Here is a 27366-nt window from a genome sequence, read left to right as displayed (position 1 = left end):
TTCAAGTGTTTGGTGCAGGAGACTGCTATTTCCTTCAGGGGAATTTCTGCTGACTTTGTTCCTTTCTCACATAACTGAAGAATGTATTTAAGAAGCATACACAGAAATTGATTCAGAAACTTTAGCTGTTAAATGAAACCATTCAGCACAACAATATGTCAATTGACCCGGTAATTAATCTTGGAGAAGTAATACTGATGGATCTCATTTATATTTCTCCACCTACAAGACAGTATCATAAAAGTTTCTGAAACTCTCAGACAATTATGTTGAATATCATCTTCTGTTACAAGTTAACCCATTAAGCTACCGTTGCTAAACATAAGCATAACAAACACAAAACTTGCAACACTTTTTAGTCCACATTTTTTCCAGTGTTAATATTCCTCTGTCTGGGAAAAGCTGAGGACAGTAAAAAAAGATTCTTGTGATTTTGATTGGCCATGTCCATACTCCTAATACAGTTTAAACAGATCATTATACATTTTAAACAGATTATACAAATATCTGAGTGATCTTAGGGCAACCGTATCTTACCAACACAAACCATTAATTCTTCACTTCCTGACTTGTTCCCAAATACCAAAAAAAGGTACTTATGCAGCAGCCAGCTCAGAAGTCCTGCCCACTGCCTGGAAATTTCTGTACCATAAGTCACAAAGAATTCCCACAAATCTGAACTGCACAAACACATGGAATAAGATTAAACCACAGAAATTGTCCTACTTCACGTATATAACTATGGAAACTTCTCTACACACGAAAGGATCTTTCTGCTGAAATCCATAATCATCTAAGAATGCTCACTTTCGATCACACGTGAAGAAAAAAATGTAACCAAACCCTCTCTGATCCCAATAGTAAAAACAACTACACTAAACTCTCGAACAAAATCCTGCTCTGTTTTGCAACCTGTGTTTTGCAAAAATACAAAGGGAAAGAGGTTGCCGCTTTACTAAGAGCTACTTGTCTTTGGGAGACTTTGATATTTGGGAGACCTACAAAACTTCTCACGGGTAATGGAAGCTAGACATTATTCTATTGGGAAGGAGGAGCATTTTGCAGCTTGTTGCTGCCTTAACTTTCACCCTAATGAGTTTTGCCACCAGCTTAAGAAAGTGTGAAATATTCACCTTTTGTAGTTAATGGCTGTTCTACCCGAGTAAAGACTAGTACACAAAGCCTTTTCTTCTCCATCAGATAAAATCTGACCCCGCTCTTGCTAAAAAAAATTTACCTCACCTTAGTTTGCAAGCACATCTGAAACAGTGTGTTTTCAATGCAAGTGCACTGAAGTTATAAAATAACCTGGCACAACCGATAAATTTAGTAAAGCAATATAATAATGCATTCCTGTGCAGTTCCAACAGTACACTTCTGCTCAAAATTATATGTATCAACTATTGGGTATTAGTTTAATATTTATCAGGTTGCTCCTAGAGTTCCATTCAGTCTTCTGCAATGGCATGCAAGAGGCTACCATGCATACAGGTATATATTTCTATGGCAACAGTTTAAATTCTAGGCTATTCTTAGTTGAACTGTTTGCAGAAAAAGATAAAACTTTGTTTTTTAAACTAACTAAACAAGATATCTGTTCCTTTCCTGTCTGTCCTTTCTGAAACAACAGAAGTCTCTTTACTGTGATGATGAAGAAGAGATAAGTAACTTAATGTGATACATGTTATGCCTGAAGTTAGGAGATTCTTAAGTTAGCAGAAAAAAAATGCACGTTTTGATACAACATGGATATTACATACGCTCGCAATGTTAGAAGTATTACCACGACAGTTTGGCTTTATCAAAATGAATAAAACATTTAAGTTTTTTGTTATCGGTGTTAATGCTGTACAGCTAAACATATTTAACATACTTGCACTTCACTCTCCTTCAATATATCCTCAATTATCCCTCTTCTTTCTCTTATTTTTCTCTTTGGTTGAGTGTTTTGTTTTGATAAAGATAACCTTAGAAGAGCTAAACGTGCAAATAAGATAAACATCAAAATTCAAAGCCTGGTAATTATTATATCATCTCAGAGAGTTACGTGTCTTAAGGGTGAGTGTCTGCAAGATGGAAGAAAGAATCATGTGAATGTTAAAATCAGAAAATGGCATAGAAAGGGAAAAGATCACTTTGCTATTTCTCCCCAGCCCCAACCTAGAAACGCGGTGATAAATTGCATATTTTCAACACTTCGATTGAACAGACATTTCTATTTAAGTGTGCCAATGAACTAGCACTTTAAGGAAAGTAAATGAGCAAAGTTACAAGTTTATGCAACTTCTCGATGATGACAAATCAAAATGACATAGATTTAGTGTTATATTCTCTGGAATGCATGCAAGTCTGATCTCAGTCAGTGATTTGACATCTTTAATTTACTGTATCTTTTATCTTAACTTCCGTAACAGTGCCTGTAACGTAACTCTGATTTTTTAGCATGGGGGGTATCCTTAATGCTCTCAGTTCTTCAGTTTTATCACCACAGTACTGTTGAGAAGGCAGCGAGACTTAGGCAGTCATCTAGGGGTGCACGGGCTTATTCTTAAATGTTTTCTTGGAGTATGCCTAAGCTAAAGTCGATGGCCTGCTGAGGACAGAAATACTGGCTCACATGTAAATGCATTTTCTTTTTCTTCTGCATCTGGTAGATTGCACAATGCACAATGGCAAACTAGTGCCTCTACTGCCATCACTTTGTCTTACACAGAATGTCCTGGCAGAACAATCAGTCTAACGAAGAAGCAAGGGGGAATAAAGAAGGGCCCTCCAAATAGGAACGGTTTGTATAGTTAAGCAGGACATCTCTTTTTCAGAGCTACACAACCAAACTTCAAGGTATTTTCTAGGAGACTGCAGACCTTTCCACAGCGATAAAGGATTCTGGAGGAATGATCTATTCTCCACATTTAATACTTCATGAACACCCGGGACCAGGCTTCTGCCTCATTTTCAAGAGCGTATCTGTTGCGGTGCATGTGTATGTATGTCTATTTTCTCGTCGCGTATCCCAAAGGTAGGCATTTTCTATAAAGCAAACCAAATCATTATTTGAAGTTTAGCAAGTCCCTTACGGTGTTTTACTCTTTAAAAGTATTCTCTGCCTGGAGAAAGCCAGAAGCAACGTGACTGAAATTCTCCCTATCTCCACGGGGACTCGAGCTGTGAGTTACAAGTGATTCGCCGGGGCTTTCGCCTTTACAGGTTTTACTGGGTTTAGGGGCGCTTTCCCCTTACGGGAACGGCACCAGAGGCGAGCTGCCCGAAGTTCAGCTGCAGCACTGCGCCGTGGGGCTTGCTCAGCCTTTGACAGCAAAGGCTGCAGCTCCCCAGAGCAGGGATGGGAAAGTCCCTTCGCTAATGAGTTTTCCCATGGGGAGCAGCTGCCGGAGCCCGGCCGCCCGCCGCAGCCCCGCCTCGCCGGCGGTCCGGCAACCTGCCCCCGGGCCTGCAGAGCTGAGCCTGAAACCCTGCTCCGGCTTAATGAGAGCGAGCTAGGCAGAGTCAATTAAATCAAATTCCCGCTAACATCCCTACAGTATCTGCACTGTGTGCAGCAGAGGCAGAGGCGGCGACAGCAGCGAGAGATTCACAGTGTTAATAAAGGGATTCACTGCCGCATTATTAAAAAAAAAAAAAAAAAAAAAAAAGGAGGCGAGGGAGAGGGGAGGAGGCAGGAAACTTCTGTGTGTTATTTACATTGGGGAAGGGGTGAGGGAAGGGTGTTTCTGTCTCTGCCTGTGAATGAATGAGAGAGAGGGAGGGAGGGAAGGAAAGAGAGAGAGGGAGGGAGGGAGGGAGGGAGACACACACAGAGAGCACTGAAAGGAGGCTCTGTCCCCTAAACCCAAATAACCCACTTGCGAGAACTGATGCTGGAAAAATGGTAAGGACCCGGAGTTGAAAACATTTTCACTTTAATACTGAAAAAATATGCCATTATAAAATCCTCGAATAGAATTAGTAAGTTTCACTTGCTTCCTCAGTTCTGGTTTCCTCAAGTTATAGTAAGATTTACAACAGCACAGAATTTTCTACCATTAAACTTTGCAGCCTAAGCACTAGAGTGACATTAATTGGTCATGCTTAACTGCCCTGGATTTTTTTTTTTTGTATGTTTACACTGTTACCATAATAGAAATCAAGGGTACTAATTTTTACATTCAGATGGAAAGGCAATACTGAATATGTATATTGAAAAAGAAGAGAGAGAAAACAAAACCAAAGACTCCCCCTCCCTGCCCCGAAAAACGAAACACAACCCACCATCAACAAAGCAAATCTGTCCCAGCAAAGTAATTCCCGCCTCAAAAAAAAAAAAAAAGAAAAAAAAAAAAGAAAAGAAAAGAAAAAAAATCCAATGAGAATATTCATGCAACTATGTCTTAAATAAAACCTTTACAATTTTTTCCACGGTAAAAGTACGATCTCTACTGCCTATTGATCACACAAAAATGGCGAAATGGCACTTTTTATTATTATACTGTATTTCGTATATAGAAGGTTTGATACGAAGGGACTTATCAGGTAAGAGGGATGATGGTGGGAACTAGACGCTGCTTCCAGTCGGGGGCTGGAGCGTCCCTGGGGTGCGTTGTATCCATGCGAGCCATGCAGCACTTTTTTTTTTTTTTTTTTTTTTTTTTGTCCGTTTGTCTGTTCGTTTCGGAGTCGGAGTCACTTATTTACATTACATTCATGCCTTCGTGCAACTTTCCGCTCCTGCTTTGCCGTCAGGAGGAGGCCGACGCCAGCCTTTTCCTCCGCCCCCCTCCTCTTCCCGGCCTCTCGGCGAGGCCTCGGTCCCCGCGGGAAGAGGGCAAAAAAAAGCAAACCGAGCCCCAGCACAACAGAACAAAAGCCCGGCCGAGCCGGGAGCCGTGTTCCGCCCCGCCGGAGCCGAAGGCAGCGGGTCCTCGCGTGTCCCTTGCCGCCCCGGCGGCGCCCGGCCGGGGGATGCGCCCACCTCGCCGGGCTGCGCGGGGCCGCGGGGTCGCGCCCGGCCGCCGGGCTGCCCCCCCCCGCCGCCCGCCGGGCCTCGCCGCTTGCCACGGGGCGGTCGTGAGGAGGGGGCGCGCGTGGGTGTGTCGTTTCTCGCGAAGGGGGGCCGAGGTGCGGAGCCCTCCTCGGCCGGCGGCGGCCGCCGCGCCGGCCGGAGCGCGAAGGGCCGGTCCCGGGGGGCGGCCGCCCCCGCCCCGCCCGCCGCCTCAGTCCGAGAGGGAGTGGGAGCCGCAGTCGTAAACCCTGTGGGCCCCGTCGGCGCTGTAGGGCCCGTTGTGCCAGTAGGACGAGTCGCAGACCGTCTGCAAGGAGTTGATTTCGGATGCGGAGGAGTTGGCGTCCCTCCTCTTGGACCGCTTTCTGTTCCTCAGGATGAACACCAGCATGCCAACCACCGTGAAGGCAGAGGTCACAAAAACCAGCAGGAGCCCTGGCACCAGCACCGAAATAGAGACCCGGCTGGTCTCCAAGTAGGAGTTGGAGTGAGTGCCCGTCTCCGTCAAGCCGGTGCTGTTTTTGTTAGTGGAAGTTAATGTGGGCGAGATTTTTAACTGAGGGCAAATCACGTCGTTGGAGAGAGACTCGAAATCCTCCTTGAAGAAATCTTCAGGGGACTCGCACCTCAGGTCGCTCATAATCACCTTGGGGCGCAGCATCTCTGCCCACTGTTTGAAAGGCACGATAGGGCAAGTACAGTCCCATGGGTTGCCATGCAGGTCGATCTGGGTGATGGAGGTGAGCTGGTCCAGCACCCCCGCCACCGGGAGGTACATGAAATAATTGTTGTGTATGCTCAGCTTGGAAAGGGAGATCCCGGCGAACACGTCTACTGGGAGAGACCTCAGCAGGTTGTTGTTGAGGATGAGGACTCTCAGCTTGGGCATCGCGTTGAAGGTGCCGGGCATGATCAGCTGGATCCCATTAAACTCCACGTTCAGATACTCCAGGTTCTGCAGCCCGGCGAATTTCTCCCGGGACAGGGTGTCCAAGTAGTTGCTATCCATGTAGAGCCATCGCAGATCAAAGAGGTTCTTGAAGGTGTTGTTCTCGACGGTCGCGATGTTGTTGTTGCCCAGGTCAAGCAAATTAAGTTTCCGGTAATCCAGAAAGTGGGATTTCCTGATGGTGTGTATTTTGTTGTCTCTCAGAAACAGCTCCTGCACGTTGGACGGCTTGGGCTTCAAATCCACCAGGCTGCTCACGTTCCTGTCATTGCAATTGACCTTTAAACCCGAGCCAGGGATCTGATCGCAGCTGCAGATCTGCGGGCAGGACACTGTAGCCGGTAGCTTGCTCTTCGCGCTAACCGTCGACACGGCAGCGGTGGGTCTGGTCTTGATTTGCCAGTTGACGGGAATCTTTGTACCTCCGTTTGGACCAGATCCTGGCGTGGCAGGGTCTTCTTTGCCATGTATTTTAAAGGGGGTTGGAATGGGACCAGGATCGCAGGTTTCTTCTTCGGCAGGGGGAGCAGCTAGGCTAGAATCCACTCTGTTCTTTTTGCACAGCTCTTGCTCTGTGGTCTCATTTAAATCTTTGCCCTGCAACCTAGTGGGAGCCTCACAAATCACTCTGCCGATCAAAGCGTTTTTGGGTATGTTTTCCAGCCATTCCTTCAACGACAGCAGATCGCAAGTGCAGTCCCAGGGGTTATCCTCTAGCAGGATTTCGGCAATGCCTGGGATCTGCTCCAGGACCTCCTCGTAAGGCAAGGTTTTAAGACGGTTTCCCCGGAGGTCGAGGTGGGTGATCGGCACATACTGAAAGACGTTGGGGGGCAAGGTGCTGATGAGATTGTCATTTAAAATCAGCACCTCTAGCTTGTTTAAGTCCCTAAATGCTCCCGGGTCAATATCCCGCAATAGATTAAAATCTGCCTGGAGGTATTCCAGATCGTCCAGCCCCAGGAAAGTCTGCTTCCTGAACGATTTGATCTTGTTGTTGTTTATGTGCAAGCGTTTCACCAGCTGCAGCCCAAGAAAAGCCCCGGGAACAATCTCATGCAAACCGTTGTTTTCCATGTGCAAACTGACTGCATTGTAAAAGTTAGCAAACTCATTAGGGAAAAGCCGAGTCAGGGAATTGCCATGCAGGAATAAATGGTAAAACTGGGAAGTTGGGGCGGTGAAATGTTGCAGGCTGGTAAATCCCTTTTTCTCACAGTCTACGTGCAAATCCCCTTCTATCTCGTTGCAGGCGCAGATCTTCTCTTTGCAAACGTCCCCTGTAACGTTTCCAGCAGCAAAACAAAGAGACGTCTCCAGCAACAGAATCCAAAGCAGCATTTTTAAACCGAGCGATTCATCCCCGAGCTCATCACAAAGTAACAGCAACCATCCTCCTCACGCGGAAAGCGATTCCAGTTCATTCAATACATGAAATGTCCGAACCACCGCCAAAGGGGGAGAAGAAAAAAAAAAAAAAAAAAAAAGATGTGGGCAGGGGGAGCAGGGAGGGTCGGCGGAGGGGGGGGACTCTTTCTTTTCTCCTCTCTCCCCCCCCCACGTACAACTGCAACAGCCCAGATTCCAGTCAATAATTATATCCACAAACTATCCAGGCACGTACTGCAAGGCACGCAAGAAAAAAAAAAAAAAAAAAAAAAAGTAGACGGGAAAAAGAGCAGCCCCGACCCAGTCCCCCTCCTGGGTCCCCCTCCCCGGCGCCTCCCGGGCAGCTACGCGGAGCTCCGCCGGCCGCGCTGGCTCCCCGGCAGGGCGACGGCGCTGCCAGCCGCCGGCCGCCGCCGCATGCTCCTGGGGAGGCGCGGGCGGAGCGCGCGGCGCTGGCCGCGGAGGTGGCCGCCGCGCGCGGCTCCGCGCCGGCCTGACCTGGCGGCGCGGGGCCGCGGAGCCGCGCTCCTCCTCGCCCGCCGCCCGCCGGGCGCTGTCCAGCGGCCCCGGTGCTGAAAGCGCGCCCCGGCCAGCCTAGGCGCTGCCCGCCCAGCCGCCGGCGCCGCGCCGCGCCTGCCCCCGCTGCGGTGCGCGGCTGCCCATGCCCGCCGGCGGCCGGAGCCTGCCGCGGGGCCGGGGCCGGGGCCGCCCGCCCGGCCGCGCCTCGCCTCGCCTCTCGCCTCTCGCCTCGCCCCGCCGGCCGCGCTGCCTCCCCTCCTCGCTCGCTCGCTCGCTCTTCTTTCCTTTTTCTTCCGCTGCTGCCGACTCGCACGCTCGCACACACTCACATGCACGCAGAGGGAGAGTTGCTAAGAGGCTCTGCTCGTTTCAACCTGGTGCACTCTGAAAGATCTGACACCCTCTGCTGAGCTGCAGTGGCAAAAATCCATCTGCTGAGGGAATGCTGGAGAAAAAAAAAAAATCAATCCACGTACAGGGCAAGCGTTAAAAACGTTGGCATTAAAAGCTGTCGATCTATTTAGAGGCTTTCTCCTAAATGGATTATTTAATTTATTTCTTTCCTTTTAAGATGGGAAGTTTAGCATTCCCCTGCTCCCGACCAGTTCCTTCTTGCCCCCGCTCACACGCACTCACACCTGCACAAGCAGGCACGGAAGGTGCGTTTGCCTTATTGTATTTCCCAACGGCTCGAACACAATTAGTGTCAGGGTGTCAAGCGAATAGCAATTTGAGGTAATTATTCTGCACGCCATTTTTATTGTTGCTTTAAACGCATTTCTTCCTCCCCTGCAGTCTATAGCGTTGCATGCCGGATTTGGTCTCTTGCTGGCGTTCTCCATGCAATGTCGAACCATGGATTATTGCATTACATACACATATTTTTATAATTTAGGTGACCACAGAGAAGGGGGGGCAGGGAGGAGGGGATTGCTGCACCGTTAGCAATTCACGCTACCTGTTCCCACAGAATCCAGTGTCTCCCTTAAGGAGGGGAGGAGAGGGCTGAAACTGACAGTTGTGCATCTTGACATTCTTATCTACATATAAAAATCTAGAGATGCACGCATGTACATGCATAGGTATTTCTCTAGGGATGCTCCTAATAGCCTCTCTGTGGAAATACAACGCTCGCTTCCCTCGACCCCCTCCCCCTTCCTCCCCCCGCCGCTCTTTCCATCTCCCACCCTTCTGACAAAAGAGATTACACAGCGGAAAAATCGGTGCCTGGCCTTAAAGAAAGGAGCCAAGCATACAAAAGTTTCTGCATCATTTGGACGGGTTTCAGATGCCTACGAGCGAAGAACCAGTTGCACCTCTGGTGGTGCAAGTGGAAACCTGCGTTTCCCCCTGCCTTGTCAAATCGCGCTGAGGAGGAGGAGGAGGAGGAGGTGGAGGAGGAGGAGGACGAGGAGGAGGAGGAGGAGGCGGGGGCGGGAGACGCAGCCCGGCCGCCGGGTGCCTCCTGCAGCCCGGGGCGATACCGCTCCCGTCCGGCGCCGCTGGTGAACTTTGCGGCACGCTGGTGGGGGGGATGTAACGGCGGGAGTGGGCTAGAGGAGGGTTATTTATAGGGAAAGCCAGGGAGCCATATGGAGCCTGCACCCCCTGGTCCTGGCGGCATGCTAATTTGGTCAAAGCTTTTCCCTGGCTGCCGCTTACAAGTAAATTAGACATCCTGCTGACGATGATCTTATCAAATTAATGTAATTAGACCACAGACAAGTTACAACAGTTACCGTGGCCATTTCGGGTCCCGAGGATGAAGAGTTGGCCTTTCGGTTCGTTACGGTGGGCAGGGACTACGGAGGGAGGGGGGAGCGGGTCGGGGGGGGGCGAAATGGGACAGGAGGACGAAACGAAACAGACAAAAAGAGAGAAATCCTGGCCCTGAAAAAGCCTGCCCAATAAATTACAAACGGGCCAGAAGAGATAAAATGCCACTGAGACAGAAAGCACCACAAGAAATATATTAGTGGTTTCATTAGGAAAAAAAAGAGGGAAGGAAACTTGGCGCCACGTTGAGGCGCATTAATTCATTTCTCCTGATGGTTTCTTTGACTTTGTCTCTCGGTGATGTCGGGGTGGGGGTGGGGGGGCAGTGGTGCTAGGCTGGCTGGAAACCTTCCATGGATCAAAAATTGCAGCCTTGAAGTGCAAGGGGAGCTGGAGGCAGGGAAGCCCCAGGAAACTCTGTGGAGGGAGGCAGGAGAGTCAGGGGAAGGGGCAAGGGTCAGGGTGGGGGTTGGGGACCCACTCAGTCAGCAGCAGTGACAAGATCACCACCATGAGTAAAGTCTTGTGGGAGGAAAGGCTGGAAATCTGGAGCCTGGTGAATGCTCACTGGGATGGGGGGCAGGAAGACTGAAGGGCTTGTTCTCCTCCCGTCTTAGAACAAAGCTTCTGAGCATCTTTACCTTCATGTTATTAAAATTGCTCAGGCACCGTAAAAACAATCAAAATGCAACCAGAGGACCTGAACATTAACAAGATATTAAATAAATAAATACGAATCAAATAAGACGAAGGAGACAATGACCTGTTGTCAAAGCATGAAGGACAAATTGCCTGCTTCTTCCAAGTGATCTGCTGAGAGGTGAGAACTAGTGGAAGCCATCTGGGGCCCTAGAATTTCAAAGTGAAAAAAAAAAAGGTAAAAACTCTGCCAGAGGACGTAAGAGTGTTTATGGGTCCTACGTAACTTCCAAAAGAGTATTTAGATAAGGAACCCATTGTGTTTTCAGCTGTATACTTTGGAATTATATAGAGAGATTCATGTCTCATGTATGATACATGTACTGAGAGAGCATCTGCCATGCAAATGTTAGCATCTAGAAGACAAGTCAGAGAGGAAGAAAAGAGGCATCATCCATTTTAGATTTGGTATTCGATGTTTTGGTTCTGTAAGACAAGTTACACAGGAAAGTTATGTCAGGGCCAGGAAATTAACCCATCATTACTCAGTGCCATAATCCTAAATTTCTAGATCTCCTCATCTTCTTGAATTAAGTTTGGAAACATGTATCTTAGGAGAAGAGGCCTGCCTCTAAGTGTTTTAAGGAAACACCTACTCCTGGATCAGGTTGATCAGGATGTCTCTGGCTGAAATGTTTTACTCTTACTTAGAGAGTGTGGGAATGTGAGAGATCATGCAGAGCTGAAGTGCCAGTGAATCTGAGTCTTTAAAATTCAGCATATGCATCCCAGTTTACAGTCCATACACAAGTTGAACAACCAGAGCTCACATTATCCCCTCCAAATTATCCAGAAGATCACATAGGGGAAAGAGCACCCAAGACTATTTTCCTTGACTCCTTTCCTTATCTGATGTCTTTTACCTCGTGTTTGCCTCTGCAACTTCTGGAAGCCTAAGACAATGAGCTTCTTATGTATACCTTTCTTCTGGGTGTAAAGTCCCATATTTAACCAAACATAAGCAAAATGGCTTGGGCATCACAGTTGCCTTTTGAATAGGAATGTTTTTACTCCTAATATGGAAAATGCCTTGAAACAGGAAAAAGTACAGGGATACTTTTACATTTTCCCAGTTGGTAATCTCCCACTTCCCTGTTGCTATGACTGTGTAAGTAACACTGGTTAAGGGTGTATTTGTGCTATATTAGGACATGTTAAAAAGCTAGTTACCTTGTCTAACACTGTAGAACTTGCAAAGCAGAACTCAGAGCATCTGCAAAGTTTCTACAGAACAAAAATTTATTACTGTACATACCCTGTTTTCAGTACTTGTGCTATGTACTGTAAAATTGGCTTCATTATTGCTGTGGGAGGTATAATCACAATAAAGAAGTCCTACACTGTAGACATGATGCTGTGTGTGGATACACACACACACACGTATATACGTATGGATATAAACACCTGCATGTGTGTGCACGTGCACTAGAAATTATGATGGACTCAGCAAACAGAAAAGTTATAGGATCATTATTTCATTTGAAATTGTGTTTTTATTTAGGCTTTGGCTATGCTGGGAGTGGAAGTTAACACAGGTGCCTCTATATGTTGATGCAACTCCTGCAGAAACTATGCTTCCCAATGTATACAATGACTTTAAACCAGTTCAGATTATCCAGTTTTAACTAATAGCAGGAGGGTTAAACTAATACAAGGATCTCCTCCCAGAATTTTCTATCTTGGTATGTTTCACAGGCCAGCCTTCACAGAACTACTGGACTTCTACCTAAATTGCATTTAGGCCTAACAAGGTTTCCAAAACTAGGTATTTTTCTTCTTTATTTTCCTGAGGGCAGTGATGTGTGAGTGTGTTCCAAGTCTCCTTGTGATATATTCAACAGATGGAGCTTTGCAAAATGATGCAGTGGTGGATGATGAAGATTAAGAAAGAAAGAAAGAAAGAAAGAGAAAGAAAGAAAGAAAGAGAAAGTTAGAGAAATGGCTTGCCTACTTCTATCTAGTGAGTAGGAGACTGGCTCAGGGTGGGAAAATAAAAATTCTCTCTCTTTTGCAGTGTAAGAGCCAGCCCACATGTTCCTCTTTCTTGGCTCGTACCCTCAACCACCAGGCTACCAGCCCTCTTGCTGCAGCTGTTCTACTTTACACGAAAAATAATTTTGAGATCTCTTGAACCAGAGAAAGACAGTGGGGGAGCATGAGTTACAGCACCCAGCAGGGTGTGCAGAGCCCTGGGAGGACTTGCTTGTATTGTGCTTTCATATAAGACTGAGCTTAACCTAACAGACTTCACACATCAGATGTTTAGACTATGGAGCTGGTAGCAAAACCCATAGACATTCTTCTCCAGTATATCAGACCTTGTGATAATTTTATGTTGGAAACACTGGCTCAAATAGGTCACAGGGTTAGTCTTAAAAGCTTCAAACACTAAGTGTCAGAAAAGTGAATAGGAGTCACAGAGGTGGACAGATTTTGCATCCAGCCTGGGTGCAGTCCACCATAAAAGCCACGTAGTCATTCACTTTGAAATTCTGATGGTGAGGAAGCAAGAGGTGTATTTAGCCAGTAGGCCAGGCCAAGGTCCTGACCAGAATTTCTTATTTAAACTATATATATTGATCTGAGTTTCTGACCCAGTTCCACTGTGATTACTTGCATTCAAATAATTAAAATACCTGAGCAGTTCTTAGGACAAGACTGAACCCCAGAACTACTGTCCTTACTGGTGAGAGTATCCAGAATAGCTGTTTGGTGAAGGACTGAATTCACACAGACATTTAAATTTTATCTTCCTCTCTCTGTTCCTTTCACTCCCCCCCCAGCCTGTAGTTTCCAGCGCAGTCTTCTGGAGTGGTTTGTTTTCAAATGTAAAGGTGATGGCAGGGACAGACTTAAGCCCCTTCCAACTAAGCAGGGAAATGACCCTGTGACTCCACCGAAAAAGTATGATTCTGCCCACCATGCTGTTGGTTAGGAGAGAGATAAGGAGCTGAGTCACCCATCTCCTTTTATTCCTCTCATCCCAAAACGCACACACACGCGCGCACACACACACACGTATGCGTGTGTGCACACACACACACACTCTCACTTTAAAAGTTTGATACAACAGAAGTGGGTTATCTGTTTTCAGGAGAGAATTTCAAGTTGTGGAGCCCATATGGAGGGAGATGGTTTTGCTGCAGCCCTGACCCCAGAGCGTGAACTGAGATTCCACTGCAGCATTTCACTGAAATGTCCTCCAAGCTGCATCTTCTATGCTCTCAATCCTGGTGTGAAGGCCTGATTTCTGCCTTTCCCAATGCAGTATGTGAGACGGCTGATTGCCTGACTTGGGGAGTGGGATTTCACTCCAGGTTTCTGCTTCCTAAGTCTGGCATTGCAGTGTTCAGCACTGCAGCACTGAAGTACACAGATTTTTTTTATTTTTTTTTTCTTTGTGATAGAAGACATACATTTAGGTTGGGGAAAAATATTACAGTGAAATTAACTGGAGCTGTGAGAAATACTTGTTCTTTTAGTCAGCTATAGCAGGGAAAGTACTAGTATAATGTTATAGCCCTTAATAAGAAGTGATAACATTTGCACCATATTGTAACCTCAGCACTTTTTTTTTTTTTGGCAACAGATTCCAGCATTATTGTTTTAAGTACTTGTTACACCAATTCTCAACATCCTGCAAGACTTGACTCCTGTGTAGTGTGATCAATACACAATACAGTACTGCACTTTTAATAATGTGACCTTTTTCTAGTTTGATTGCTTGCTTATTTAATTCTTTCCTAAAACATTAGAGACTGCAAACAAGCAAAAAGTTGAAATAACTGGTCACTCTGCAACATATTTAACTGACTGAGGTAGTTTAGTAAAGTGCATTCATACAATTTAAAGTTAGTTAAACATTACTTTCATCCTCTTACTAAAACTCATATGTCGAGACAGGAAGAGCATGAGTTAACTCATGCAACACAAATCACAGTGTCATTTAGATCTACACAAGGCATTAAAAATTATCTTTCTCAACCAAAAAAAAGAAAAAAAGAAAGAAGTGTCCAAACTTTCAATCTATTGCTTACACAAGTAATCCCACTGAATCACATCAGCTTGAATAATAGATCTATAATGTGTTTTCAATAAATAATTATTTTCTTATCCATTTTCATGGCATAGTCTCAGAGCAACATAAGGATTAAATGGACAAAAGTAGATAAGAGTTTACGTCTCTGCTCTAACTATAACGTATTTCCATTCTTTAATAATGGAGAGGGAAATGCTTCTTAGGGTACAGAACACACCACTGAGGCAAAGACCTGCCCTATTCCTGCCTCCACCAATAGTTTGCTGACTGTACTCTGAGCAACTAAATTCTCTTTCCTGTGCCTCAGTTTCCCAGTCCGAGGAAGTAGAAGGAATTATATAGCCCAAAGGTGCTTCAAAATCTGTGATGGACAAACCTGGTGACTGAGGTCATTACCGTCACTACTCAGGGGTACAACACAAAAAGTCAATTCTTACGTAAGAGTAATACCCAGTTATTCCTCTTTTTATCAACCCATCTCAGCGGCTTTTACAATGGAATACAGTATAATTTTATTTGCTCAACAGATAGGAAAACAGAAGCACTGACCTTGGGAAGGTCACATGTCAAGCCATTGATAGTGCTAGAAATAGACCCAAGTCTCAGAAGGCCCAGCCCTGCCTTCTACCCCAGTATTTTAGAGATGCAGAACTACTGATTTATAGAAATAAGCCTGTTCCAAAAGAAAAGCTAAAGGCTTCCTGCCTCCTTCGCCTCCTCTCTCAGACTTGATTTTATGCATCAAAGGTTTCATATGCCAGTCATTTTCTTTCTGGAGGCCTAATGTAGTTATGTGGTGTGACAGTAATACCAAGCCCTGGTTTTCTTATTAATTCACATCTTAATTCACTGTAATTGAATTATTTTAACTGAGGAAAAAGAATGTTTCCTCAGTCTTTTCCTGACTCAGACTTCAGACTTCAAAAACCACAGGGATTTCAGACACAAATAATAAACCATTTGAAACACAAAGTACCTCTCACTTAAGAAACATTTCAGAAAAAAAAAATTAAACCCCCTGTTTAAGCATAAGAACTATGAAGAAGTGGTTTTGTTTTCAGGAAGTCTACTGGTTCCTTTTTTCTGCTATAAAGCAAAATGAAAACAAAACCCAGGAAAAGATGCAAACCAAATTAATAATTTTCAGTCTAGTTCAAAATAGAAACCTGAAACAAACCATTTGATTAAAATGTGAAATGTTTTGTTTCATTTTTGTTATTTTTGTTTTCCAATTTAATACAAAGCATATTCTGAAATAGAAAATCAGAATGGAATACCAGGAAATCAGAGTTTTAGATCTTTGTTTTCCATAATTTTTTTTCAAAATTCTATTTTGTCAAGATTATTTTTCTTTTCCTTTGATTAACTTGAATTGGAATTTTCTGATAGAAAATCTCTGAAAACCTTTCTGAAACTATCCTTTAGGAAAGCATCCAGTAGTGTCTGCACATTAAAAGGAGAATTGCTGGGCATCAGCAAACTGTGGTAAGACTGAATAGATGAAACATTATTAACAATAAAATAATACCTTCTTCCTATTTATGCAGTGCCTAGAAACCATACCCTGGGACCAATCCCATATGGCATTTTAGTTTTAATTAAATAACATTTTAGACACAAAAGGGAGAAGAGGTTGGTGACCCGATTAATCATTGTACTACTTGATTTTACATCGCAGCATCCCAAATGATTTAAAATGTATTATTCTGATGTAAAGCTAGAGTATTGCAGTGGTGACTCAGGATGTAGTTTGTTATTTTTTTCTTCATTGGCAAAGCTGATCTGAAAAATCCCTTACTGCCTTCACTAGCCTCCAGCCACTAATTTTAACTTCTTGAGGCTTTTTATTTAACCAAGATCATTTTATTGATCCAGTTCATACTGCGGTCCACAAACAATTCTGTCCTTCCTGAGCTGATGAGAGGATCAAATCAGGATTGCTGCTGAGGTGGCTAAGGAATGATCTCTATACCTAGAGGGGATGGATACATACTGAAGTCCAGGATTCAGCCCCCACAAAACCCTAGCTTGGATGAATCTGGACCTTCTTATCCTTAAAATACTGTGTAAAATATACAGAATCTAAAATGCAATTTCACATGAGACTCTTGCAACTGAGTATACGTGTGTGTGTACAGATATAGATGTAGGTATATATCAGAGAGTTAAATGTGACTGTGATGGGAGTATTTAAAAGACAGAAATCAGGCCAGCATCAAAGTAGTGTTTTACTAGACTGGCATTCATTAACAACACACATTTTCCAATGGTAAGTTCCTACACATTATTAGTTATAATTACTGCATATTCAAATAGTCCTTAATAACCATCTCCTACATTAGCTGTGTGTATTCAGTACCACAGAGCTGATGCCATGTAGTCAGCAGGGCTAGCTGCAGTGAGGTTTGAGGATCAGTTTTGAGATCTCTTTGATGAGGTAAGCTGGGACCAAAGTCAAGAGTCATCTTTCTTCCTCTTTTTTCTCATGCATCCGTGGTATTTTTACGATCCTCACAACCTCCTCAAAAGAAAGGGTGAATCTCATCTGCTCCCAACACAGACTACCTTATTTCCAGGAGCAGGACTTATTCATTTTCCCAGGCATGTTTCCTGTCTGTTCTACATCCACTGTTCGTACCTTGCAGAGTTCATGCCTTGTAAGTGATTTTCATTGTACCCTGTTTGTGCAATTATGTCACAAAAGTCTACTTTTGCCTCTTGCAGTTACATATTCCCTTTACAGGTACAGTTAGCTGTGTCCAAGCGCTCAGACATTGTTGCTGGTTATGCCATTAGTAGCATCACAAAATGTACAATCTCACAAATAGTTATAGAGTTGCTGTTTAGTCATTTTAGCGTGTTTATGTTTAGATTCCAGGCAAACAAATAACCAAATATGCCCTCAATCTGTTTGACTTTACGGGCATAACAGGCCTCTGCTTTGTCAGCAAGACTTCTACTTAAGCAACATAAGTATTTACTCCAGAAGCTACACAGATATTTAAAATTCATAAATGTGTCATAACTTCTGCAGAATTGACTTGAAAATTCAGATTTGCTTTTAATACTTGCCGTAAGAATTGGACCATCGTTTATTAAGTAAGCTTGTACTCTCTGTCCTTTGGATAGAAGTTCCTTGCTTACTCTCATGTACAAGGGCTTCTCTGGCACATTCTCAGTTGGAGAGATTGAGGAAAATCTGGATAGTTCACCGTGATTCAAATAATGTTCACTTTTACTGTTTTACTTTCTTTGACTTGCATATTTATTAACATTCTAGAGTTTCAGCATTTATATCAGAAAAAAAAAAATATGATAAGCTGTAGACCAGGTCTGCATTATATGGTCCTGTAGGATGCATGTGATCTGGGTTTCATGTGCTTGGCTCTTGAATAGGTAATTTATTTGGTGCGCAGGGCGCAGCATTTGCACTGCAGAACCACACAAGTGAGCCTCAAACAAATCGACAGACATCATAAACCCACTACGCTGCACGCGTGTGGAGCGGTTCATGCTACCAGAGATCTGATGAACCTGTACAAAAGTATACACCCTCCATTCTTGGGCCAAGAGAAATTAAGTGGCCTAATCCTCCCATAAAGGCAGCACAGACATACCCTAGTCCAAAGATACCCCTCCAGCAGGAGGAATGCTGCTGCGTTTATTTCTATTGCATCTGGTTTTGAGTAGCATCACTCAAACGCAGTAGCGCTGCCCTCTCTGTGGACATGTAACAGACTGCTGAAGGACTCCAGGGCCACAAGTGGGAAATACCTGTAGGAGGTCACGCAGGGTCAGTGCTGAAGGAGCCACTTCACTTCTCTTTGACACTTTTCTTCATTTTCCTTCCCCATAACACTTATCATGAAAGTTCAAGTCATTGAGGACTGACTCAATAACTTGTGTACTTTCACTCTAACCGTGGAAGGTCAACTAAAGGTAACGCAAAACCAAAACAAAGCGAAAAAGAGATCAGCTGAAAATATAAGGCTTTTTGTCTGAGGACTCAGAGTAACAGCTCCCTTTTTTGGTGGATTTCTCAAAATCTAAAGAGATTAAAGGGTGGAGGTACATTTCTCTGAACAATTGATTTTTTATTTTTTTTTAGGTCACTGCTGGGATATAAAAAACATTGATTTTTGGATTAAACCATTTTCTTTTTTTTTCTTAATTAAAATGGTTCTGGCTTTTTTTTTTTTGAGAGGAAAGTGGGAAGAGATTACAAAATGGTTTGGTTTTAATTAAATATTTAAATCATTTAAATAAAATATTTTGCTGCTTTTAAACTTAGCTTTTAAAAGTGAAACTGAAGCAAATGTATGATGGAACACTTCAGCAGTCTGGCGATAGCTTTAGCTTTTAGCATCTAGTCTGAGATACCCACCCAGGCATCCTTACAGTCAGTGGAGAGAAATTAGCCATTCAGCTTGTACTAAAATACATGCAAAACAAGTAAGATAGATTGTGTTGGGAAAGCATTATTTGTGACACTTTATTACAAAGACCCTTACTGATTTCATTCATTTACACTAAACCTAACTTTCAGATGACTAATTCTAGATGTGGCTAATCCCATTCAAGGGAATAATGCTGGTATCAAGGGGATGTTTATTAGAAATAATATTTCACTGAAAAAAATATAGACACAATTTTAAAAATTTGTTTCTAAAGTCTGTTTTTTCACTCATTTTTTAAACAGAATGAACAGTTGAAATGTTTTAGTTCATCAGTGTATTTCAAGAATAGCTGAACAGAAAGTTGTCATCTAGGTGTGGTCAGATATAGGAAATTATTTTTCAAAGCAGAATAAGCAGAAGAAAAGTCATCAAGTCTTCAATATTTCCTTTGAAAGAATAAATATACAAGAGGAATGTTACATTGTTATTTCTTACCTTTCAATATTACAGAGGGCTGTTCAGTTATTTTCTCTTTTACATCTCTACCAACACATCAGAGAGAAATGAGGGGTGAAACGGAAGAGTGCTGTGTTGATGACTGTCATAAAAGCTGGATTTTATTGATTATATTATGTGTATCAGTAGCTTTATTGTTCTGAATCTTGACTCATAAAAAAAAAATTCTGCTTGGGAAGCAATTTTCCCAATTATTACAAAAACTCCTTGAATTTATGATCTTCTGTGAATACTTAGGAATATTTTCTTCCATACACTATTTATTACAAACAGTTTTAATATTATCCGTTTTATAAGTTAGCATTATCTTGTTGACATCAAGGAAATCGACTTCTTTTAAGATCTCAACCTTATGACAAAGTAGCATTTGAATTCAGACACTTTGAAGAGTCAAGGATATTTAAAATAATAATGATTTAAAAAAAAAAAAAAGGAAAAGAAGAAATTACATCTTAATGGCATTGTTGTTGCTAGGAGATTCCAGCTACTGTTTATGAGATGAATGTGTCCTTTTTTTCTTTTTTAATTAAAAAATTGATTAATGAATAGATAAACAACTAAAATGCTAACCTTTTAGTAAATTTGTGTAGAAGCTTCCAATATAATCTGATTAAGCACCAGCAACAACAAAAAATCTTGAAAGCAAATTGATCACACAAAGGACAGGGGACAAAAAGTAGGCCACTCTTTCAATTGTCCCTTTAACCTGTCAAGCTACACCTCCCCAGTGCTGCAAACAACCACCTTAATTAATATTGGTCACTGTGAGAAATTGTATATAGGGTTAGATGGACAATTTGTCCAACACAGTACACTGTTTATTATGGTCTTCTGTTCAGCCTGTGTGTAATTCAAAACTATAATTAATTTAGCTATCACCACCTCGCTCGGTAGATATAATGGGATTTTGTTATAGCTTAGAAGCTGTCAAGGTTTCACAAGGAAGCTAAAAGGCAAAATACTGCTCAAGAAGACTTCCTTGGCAAGTTTCAAGTGTTTCTGCAACAGACTAGAAATTCTCAACTTTTTTTTAATGTGTTCTTAAATATAATTTAACAGGATATCACAGTGAGATAAATAGCTAAGCTATTTTAACTTAAAATTTTATTTTCCAAATATCCAGTCCAACTTAGTGACAAAAAATATCAGCCTGATAGTTTCAGTTTGGTAAAGGTGTAAAAAACTGAAAATGACGATCTATTATAAAACCATGTTAGATCACCATAGCTGTAGTAACCTCCATCACTAACATGAATGTTCTAGAACTTGGAGAATCTTAAAAATAACCCATAAAACCTAAAAATTGTTAAAAAATAAAAATTGTTACTGTCAGATGCCCTTGCTCCAAGCTTGGCCACTTGCGTGTGTTAGAATGAAAAACAAAGAACAAACAAGCCCAACTGCTCCTGCAAGTTACAGATTACTTGACGAAGAGCTGAGAATTTTTATTATTTACTTATACATGCTCACAGCCCTAGTCATTAAATCAGAAGAAGATATGTGATGTTTATTTTACTGAAAATTTTTAAGTGTTTTGAGATCTTTGTATGTAGTTTAGGGCAATAATATATATTTTATTTGTAAAGCACTTAGGTAGCTTTAGGATTCTCTGAACAAGCTGTCTTGATTTCAAAAACAGTATAGATGCACTGTGGCTAAAAGTTTAAACCTGGTCATCTTATCCATCCATTGTGCTTCCATAAACATACACAACCACAATTTTTATATGCCATACACCCTTTTGCAAATGCAGGTTCTGTAAGTGGAAAAAACAACCCCAAAAAAACAATGTAGTTTCTTATAACTGTTTACAAGTATTTAAGCATGTTTTTGGTTGGGTTTTGTTTGTTCGTTTGTTTGTTTCCCCATTGGTTGGTTCTTTCTTTTTGGGGTGGGGCTGTTTTTGTAGCACTATTAATATGGAAGCTTATCCGAAAAAACATGGAGCGTCCACAATTCCCAGTGAATTCTTGGTAAAACAGAGATGCTCAGTACTTTGCAGGGTCAAACCAATACAGAACTAACTATACATGGTTGTTTGGATTTTTTTTAGAATTTCTGCACAATGTGAAGAAAGGCCTGTAGGAGTTTTTTGGCTTGGTTATACCATCTTCAGTTCAGCCAGGAGTTTGAAAACAAAAGCCAGAATAATTGCTAAACCAGCACTTTTCTAACAGAAATGCACATTATGTTTTGACCTCTGTGTTTTTTTCATAAATCGTTAATTTGATATTTGTTTTCTGAACATCTGGTGCTATGTTTAAGAACCTGCTGTTGGCCTATATTGTTTTCTTTTTGGATTTCAGATGTAAAGATAATACATTCTAATATTGTTTAGACATGTGCGTTCTCCTATAGACCAAAGATAAACAAGTTGAATCAAAGATGTAAACCCCTGCAAAGTAACTCCTCCTTCACTTTCTCCTTATGCATTTAGCATAACTGAATGCTAAAACAATACTGATAGTATGAAAAAATGAATTAAAAATTGAATCACAGGAGAGAAGCTTTGGCTGGTCAGGCAGGAGTTACTTTGTTGGCCACTCTTCCCCTTGCTGTGACCTGTCTGTTAAGGAGCGGAAGTCAGAGGGTGGATAAAAAAGAGAGAAAGTGAGAGAAAAGAAAAGACAGAAAGAGAAGGAGGGAGGCAGGGAAGCAAGGAAGCAAGGAAGAAAGGGAGGGGAGGAGAGACAGAGGGGGGGAAGGGAGGGAAACCAAAAGAACAGCATATCAAAAATAATAAATATGTTTGGGGACAGGAATAGTAATCTAATGAGATTTCAAATGAATCATTGTGTTGCTCACCTATATGTAAAGCAACTGAGGTATAGCTTAGGCAGTAGTCTTTAGGTCAAGAATTAGATTGACTAGTGGAATAATGCTAGAAATAACTAGTGTTTTGCCCATACTAATGCTGTTTCTTTTTGCACAGACATAAATCCACTGTATTCACTACCTTAGACAATTAATGTAATTTTTTAAAAAGATTAAAATGTGTAAAAGGAATGTATTTTCAAATGACTTCTTTTTACCAATGTTGCCTGGGAATAAGTAATAACACCACATATTTGCTAGCGGTGTAAGAATCCTGCCTATCTGCATAGAAGAAGGCCTGTCTTCCTCTCGGTTTGATAACAGATGTGGAGTAACTTTGATGCCTGTGGTTAAAATAAATGCACAAATAACAAAGCTAAACAACATTATCCCATCAGATGTAATGAAAACAATCTGGAAATTATCAATAAACAAGTTAACTAAGTTTTATCACTTGTAAGAAACAACCAGTATACCACACCTCTATGCTAGCAAGCTAGAATTTAAAATTACTTTGATTTTTGTTTAACATTTTGCAGCCCAGTGACATCCTAGAGACTTGATCCTCATGCTGAGGACAACTTTGGTGTCAGGAGATCCCATTCCCTTTAATGGTAGTGGATGTCCCTGTACAAATAAGAGGCATAAATTGGTCCAGATCAGGAAGACAGCAAATGTCTTTAAGACTCAGGGGATGGATGTGCATTGATAGCCATGACCTAACCTAAAAAGCCTGAAAAGAGAAAATTACTGAACTGGAACAGAAGAGTGGAGGAATGTATTCAGCCTGAAAGAACATGGTGATGTAAAGATTTGTTTTCCTTTTTAAATTTTTTTTTTTCATTTAACTGGTCTGAACCAGCAGACCTGTTTAATAATGTTCTGTTTAGAAAGAGACCTTGCTTTAAACTGTAATGAAATCCATCCTAGGAAATTAGAGGTGCTTTAGCATCTTTTATGTACACTGTACAAGAAGAATGCAGCTGTGTTTTTAGGCTTTGAAAGATTAAAGGTCCAACTGCAAAAGTATTAACTAATTTTGATACACCAAATATAGGATGTGCACTAAAGATGTTTAGGAGCCACTCAAGTGGGACAGTTAAAAGAAAAAAAAAAAAAAGGTATTCATCTGTGAAGGCTGGTTTTATCCAGGACGGCTGGATTTTCTTTTTTTGGTGGTCTACATCTCTAGTCTGCATTATTTCCAGTACAATATTCTGTACATCCTATTGGATTCAAGATATAAATAAAGGTGGATTAGTGAATGAGGGAAGGATCTGCGCACAGCAGAACAAATGAAACTCTGCTGTTTGAGGAAGAGAGCAACCAAAAAATACTTGTTAGCAGGCCACACAACAACTTACCAGATTCTCTTGTATAAATGCATACATACAGCTATATACATCTATGTGTATGTTTGTATGTATGTATGTACACATATATATACTCAAGCAGCTTATGCATGCAAATTCATAAGACTGAAAAATGTCATGCACATATGTGTAGGCTAATAAAACAAAATAGCATAAATAATAGTCCCTCAACAATACCTTAGGCTGAACCCTAACTGTCCAAAAGACTGTATTTTCTACAGGGTGGTAAAAATAGATATCAACCCTATCACCATCAAATTTTAGTGGAGACAGGTCTCTGTTGCTTTACTAGAAGTAAATACATGAAGTTAATTCCTGGCCTATGAGTTGGCACTTAGGGCTATCTCATTTTTTTATCTGGCTATTTGATTCGTTGCGAAAGTACAAAAGACAGTATAGACCATCATATGCATGACTGTCTAACAGTTAAACCAGTCCAAAGTAAACTTGTTTTTCAATGATTCCTTAACAGTGACTACCCCTACTACTGGTAAATCCAACAAACAGCAGCAACATTTCAGCTGCACTAATGAACAGACAGATAGGACATATGGTGGTCATGCTTGATGTTCTATCTTCATGGCAACACATAATCATTGGATGTTCACACACTGGATGTTTTAGAACTTCATCTACAAATACTCTCTTTGGGTACAAGCCATCTTAACTAAAATAACACATCTCTGCCAAGCAAGTTACACCGAAACCAGAAACAGTCAGGGCTGGTTCAGCTTAATGATTATACTTCTGCAGTTAAATCAGTTCATATGTAGACTACACATTCCTACCCCCTCTGCCCTCTAGGCTATAAAGGAAGCTACATAGAGGAAAGGATTTTTTTCCCTTCAGATCCCATTATTTTCAGCACAAAACCCACCAGAGTGTTTTGTGCAGGCTTCTGAGTCATCAGAGGGGGAATGCCCCTATTTGTCTCTGTGTTGTGTTAACATTCCAGTGCTATCTCTGTATTGTGTTAACATTCCAGGGCAAATAAAGCTATTTCAAGTCAATGGACATGATTCAACAATGGAGTGCTCTAGTTTTAGATGACTCCAAGGAAAGCAGCTGGATTGATTTCAGTGTACTGCAGTGGTTAGCAGAGATCAATATTGGTAACAGTAGTTGTAAGAAGGCAATATCCACAAAAGATTTTCTCCACTGGCTAGGGCTGAACACAGACTCATCTACTCCCAGCTTCTACCAACTACCCGCATAGACAGTATTGAATTTTTTGCAGGACTGTAGCAAATGTTGCTCAGTAAAATTGTACAATTAAAAAAATAGTTTACCAGTTGATATTTATTTGAAACATTGAAACGATTATTCATCATTATATTGTAAGAATTGACTGCGTTACTGTAGCGGAGGGTAACGCTTGGCTCCTCAGTTTCTCCAAAGTAAAGAGAGCCTATTTTCTCTTTTAATTTCATAATTCCTGAGAATTAAATACAAATTTCAATTATTTTTAATTAACAGTCCACTCCACATAATAGCCTCTCTGCAAAATAACTGAGAAGAAAATGACCTTCTAAAAGGTCCTATCCTTCCAATGTAGTGAGAATTTACAAGTGTTTAGCTGAAAAAGTCAAAAATAGAGCAGAACAGCTGATGAAAATTTAGGCCTACTACAGTGATACAGATACTCATCATTGTTGCCTTTTATTGCCATCTTCTCTAATTGCCTCCGTGGATTCTTAAGTGTATTTGTTTGGGGTTCTTTTCCCTTCTACTTCCTGGATTACAGGAATTTTGATTGATTTTGCTAAGCTGCTTCTTACAGTTCCTCCTGGGCTGCCGATTAGTAGCACTCTACAGAAGGCATTTTTGCAGCTGTAATCCAGATCACTTAAGAAAAAGGAACAGAATTCATAAAACACTGTTATTAATTAAAAAAAAATAATTGAAGGATCAAAGGTAGCAAAGAAAAACTTTGTAATACTAGAAAATAATGTGTCATATCTTACAGACTGCAGAGCTGTTTCTTTTTTTTTTTTTTATGAATACAAAAATATGCCAGGGGACTCAATCCTTGGGGCTGCTAAACTCCACTGCAGGAAAGAAGAACCAAAGCATTGGCGCTTGGCCTTATTTTTTCACTCATAAATTGCCCTGATTGCAGGCATCGGTGGAGCCGACGAGATGCAGCAAAGCAAGATCTTATTGCCACTGTTTCTCAAGCCTGCCTGCCTGAAAACTTGCCTGTCAGAAAATGAGCTGCGCAACTGCAGCTACATCAATGCCTCACTCTCCAAAGTACACAGGACCTCGGCGTCACTTCAGCAGCTGTTCATGCGATTTGCTGTGTGATCTCATTCTCCTCAATTTAAAATGAATCAAAGGCATTCAGTACCTGGCAGGATTAGCTCCCTTGTTTTTCGCACTGATGAGGAAGGCAAGATGTTAAAACAAGAAAGGAAGAAAAGGAGTAGGGAAGGCATTACTGTTAAAAGTTAAGGCAGTGAAGGCCTATGATGCATGTAATAGCCATTTTTAGTAGTTTCATTCATTTTTGCTTACTGTTGAGTACTTCGGGTTTGCAGTCACAGGAAAGCAGCAGCAATGGAAGTTAAATAACATTGCTTCCAGAAGTCCCCTGGAAATGGTATGCCACAGCCAGAAGCTCAGTGTTTCATGACTATCTGACTGGGAAGTAAAATGTCTAAGAGGCTTCTGTGAGAAAATGCCAATTTAACAACAAAAAAAATTAACTAATCATTTTGATTCAGGCAGTATTTAATTTAGAGGAAATAGGTGTTTGAGGAGAAGACTTCTGAACCTTAAAATCCTATTTTGTCATTTTGCAATGAAAAGTTTAAATTTTCATTCCAAAATTATTTTGCTTTGAATTGTAGATAGAAACACACACATGAATTAAAAGAATACAAAAGACTACACAAATGCAGAAAAGCATTCTGACTTGTTTTGGAAAGGAAATATTCAAAATGTTGGCTTTTTAACCTGAATTGAGATTATTTAAATTAATATATACTTTGTTTTCGTGAGGTAGGTAACCAGCTTTGGCTATTATTGGGCTGGTTCAACGCTTTTGCTGGTCCCAAGAATATCCCCTTTTCTTTTAGTGCTCAGCATCATCTACCAATGTGTCAAAGCTGCTCTGATCTCCTATTTAAGTTTCTGCAAATTTTTGATGTTGAGTTGTTGTTCTCCCTCAGGGTTGAGTAGTGAACTATTTGTCAAGTCATCCTCACGTTCAGTGAGCCCAGTGTTTTCTGGAACACATGGATCTAATCATGTACCTTGAGCTTCAGATTAGTTTTGCTGCACTTCTCGTACACAAGGCCTCACATTACACCAGTGATTACTGTACTGCTTTTGGAGGATTAAAAGACCCTCTACTAGGCCATTGCAGCCAGTAAATTTTAACCCTCATACTGATGAAGCATGCCTGAGTCAGTACCCACAAGAGAGACATAAATCGGTATGCTGTGTTACATGATCTCCGAACAGCCAGGTGACCCTCTAGACTATTCTGTTCAGCAGTAGAAATAAAAACAAGAGTCCTAAACAGAAGACTCACGTGGATGACAGATCAGGTCCTAAACACACAGACGCACACAAAGTCATTGGGATTGCTCCATTAATGGCAGATTCTACAGTTAGTCAGGAGTTTGCTGGTGGAGAGTTTTCCAGTTTGTGAAAGATTAGGGAATTTTCAAGATTCTCTGAAAACCTGAAAAACCACATTAGTATCCTTGGGAGCCCCAATATAACAGAGGTATTGGTCCTCTTTTTTAGCATGAAAAAAAGTCTGATATCCAGAAGGTACCCACCAACACAGGCACACAGGCACGTATAAATCAGGAATTTCCTGAAACTGCACACCAAGTCTACCCTAGTCAACTAATAGAAAAGGTTTTATTTAAAAAAGTTTTAGA

The 27366-nt window shown here is 41.7% G+C and overlaps 1 protein-coding gene across 1 annotated transcript; it reads right to left on the bottom strand.

Moving 5' to 3' along the window:
• Positions 1 to 5210: 5210 nt before the first annotated feature.
• Positions 5211 to 7749, bottom strand: SLITRK1 (SLIT and NTRK like family member 1). The gene has a single exon (XM_075045825.1). It carries the CDS (start codon positions 7287 to 7289, stop codon positions 5211 to 5213), a length of 2079 nt encoding a protein of 692 aa, XP_074901926.1. The 5' UTR covers positions 7290 to 7749.
• Between the last annotated feature and the right edge of the window lie 19617 nt (positions 7750 to 27366).

Source organism: Buteo buteo, chromosome 14, assembly GCF_964188355.1.
Source record: "Buteo buteo chromosome 14, bButBut1.hap1.1, whole genome shotgun sequence".
Lineage (NCBI taxonomy): Eukaryota > Metazoa > Chordata > Aves > Accipitriformes > Accipitridae > Buteo > Buteo buteo.
The sequence above is the reverse complement of the archived record's forward strand: the minus strand, read 5'-3'. Positions and strand labels throughout refer to the sequence as shown.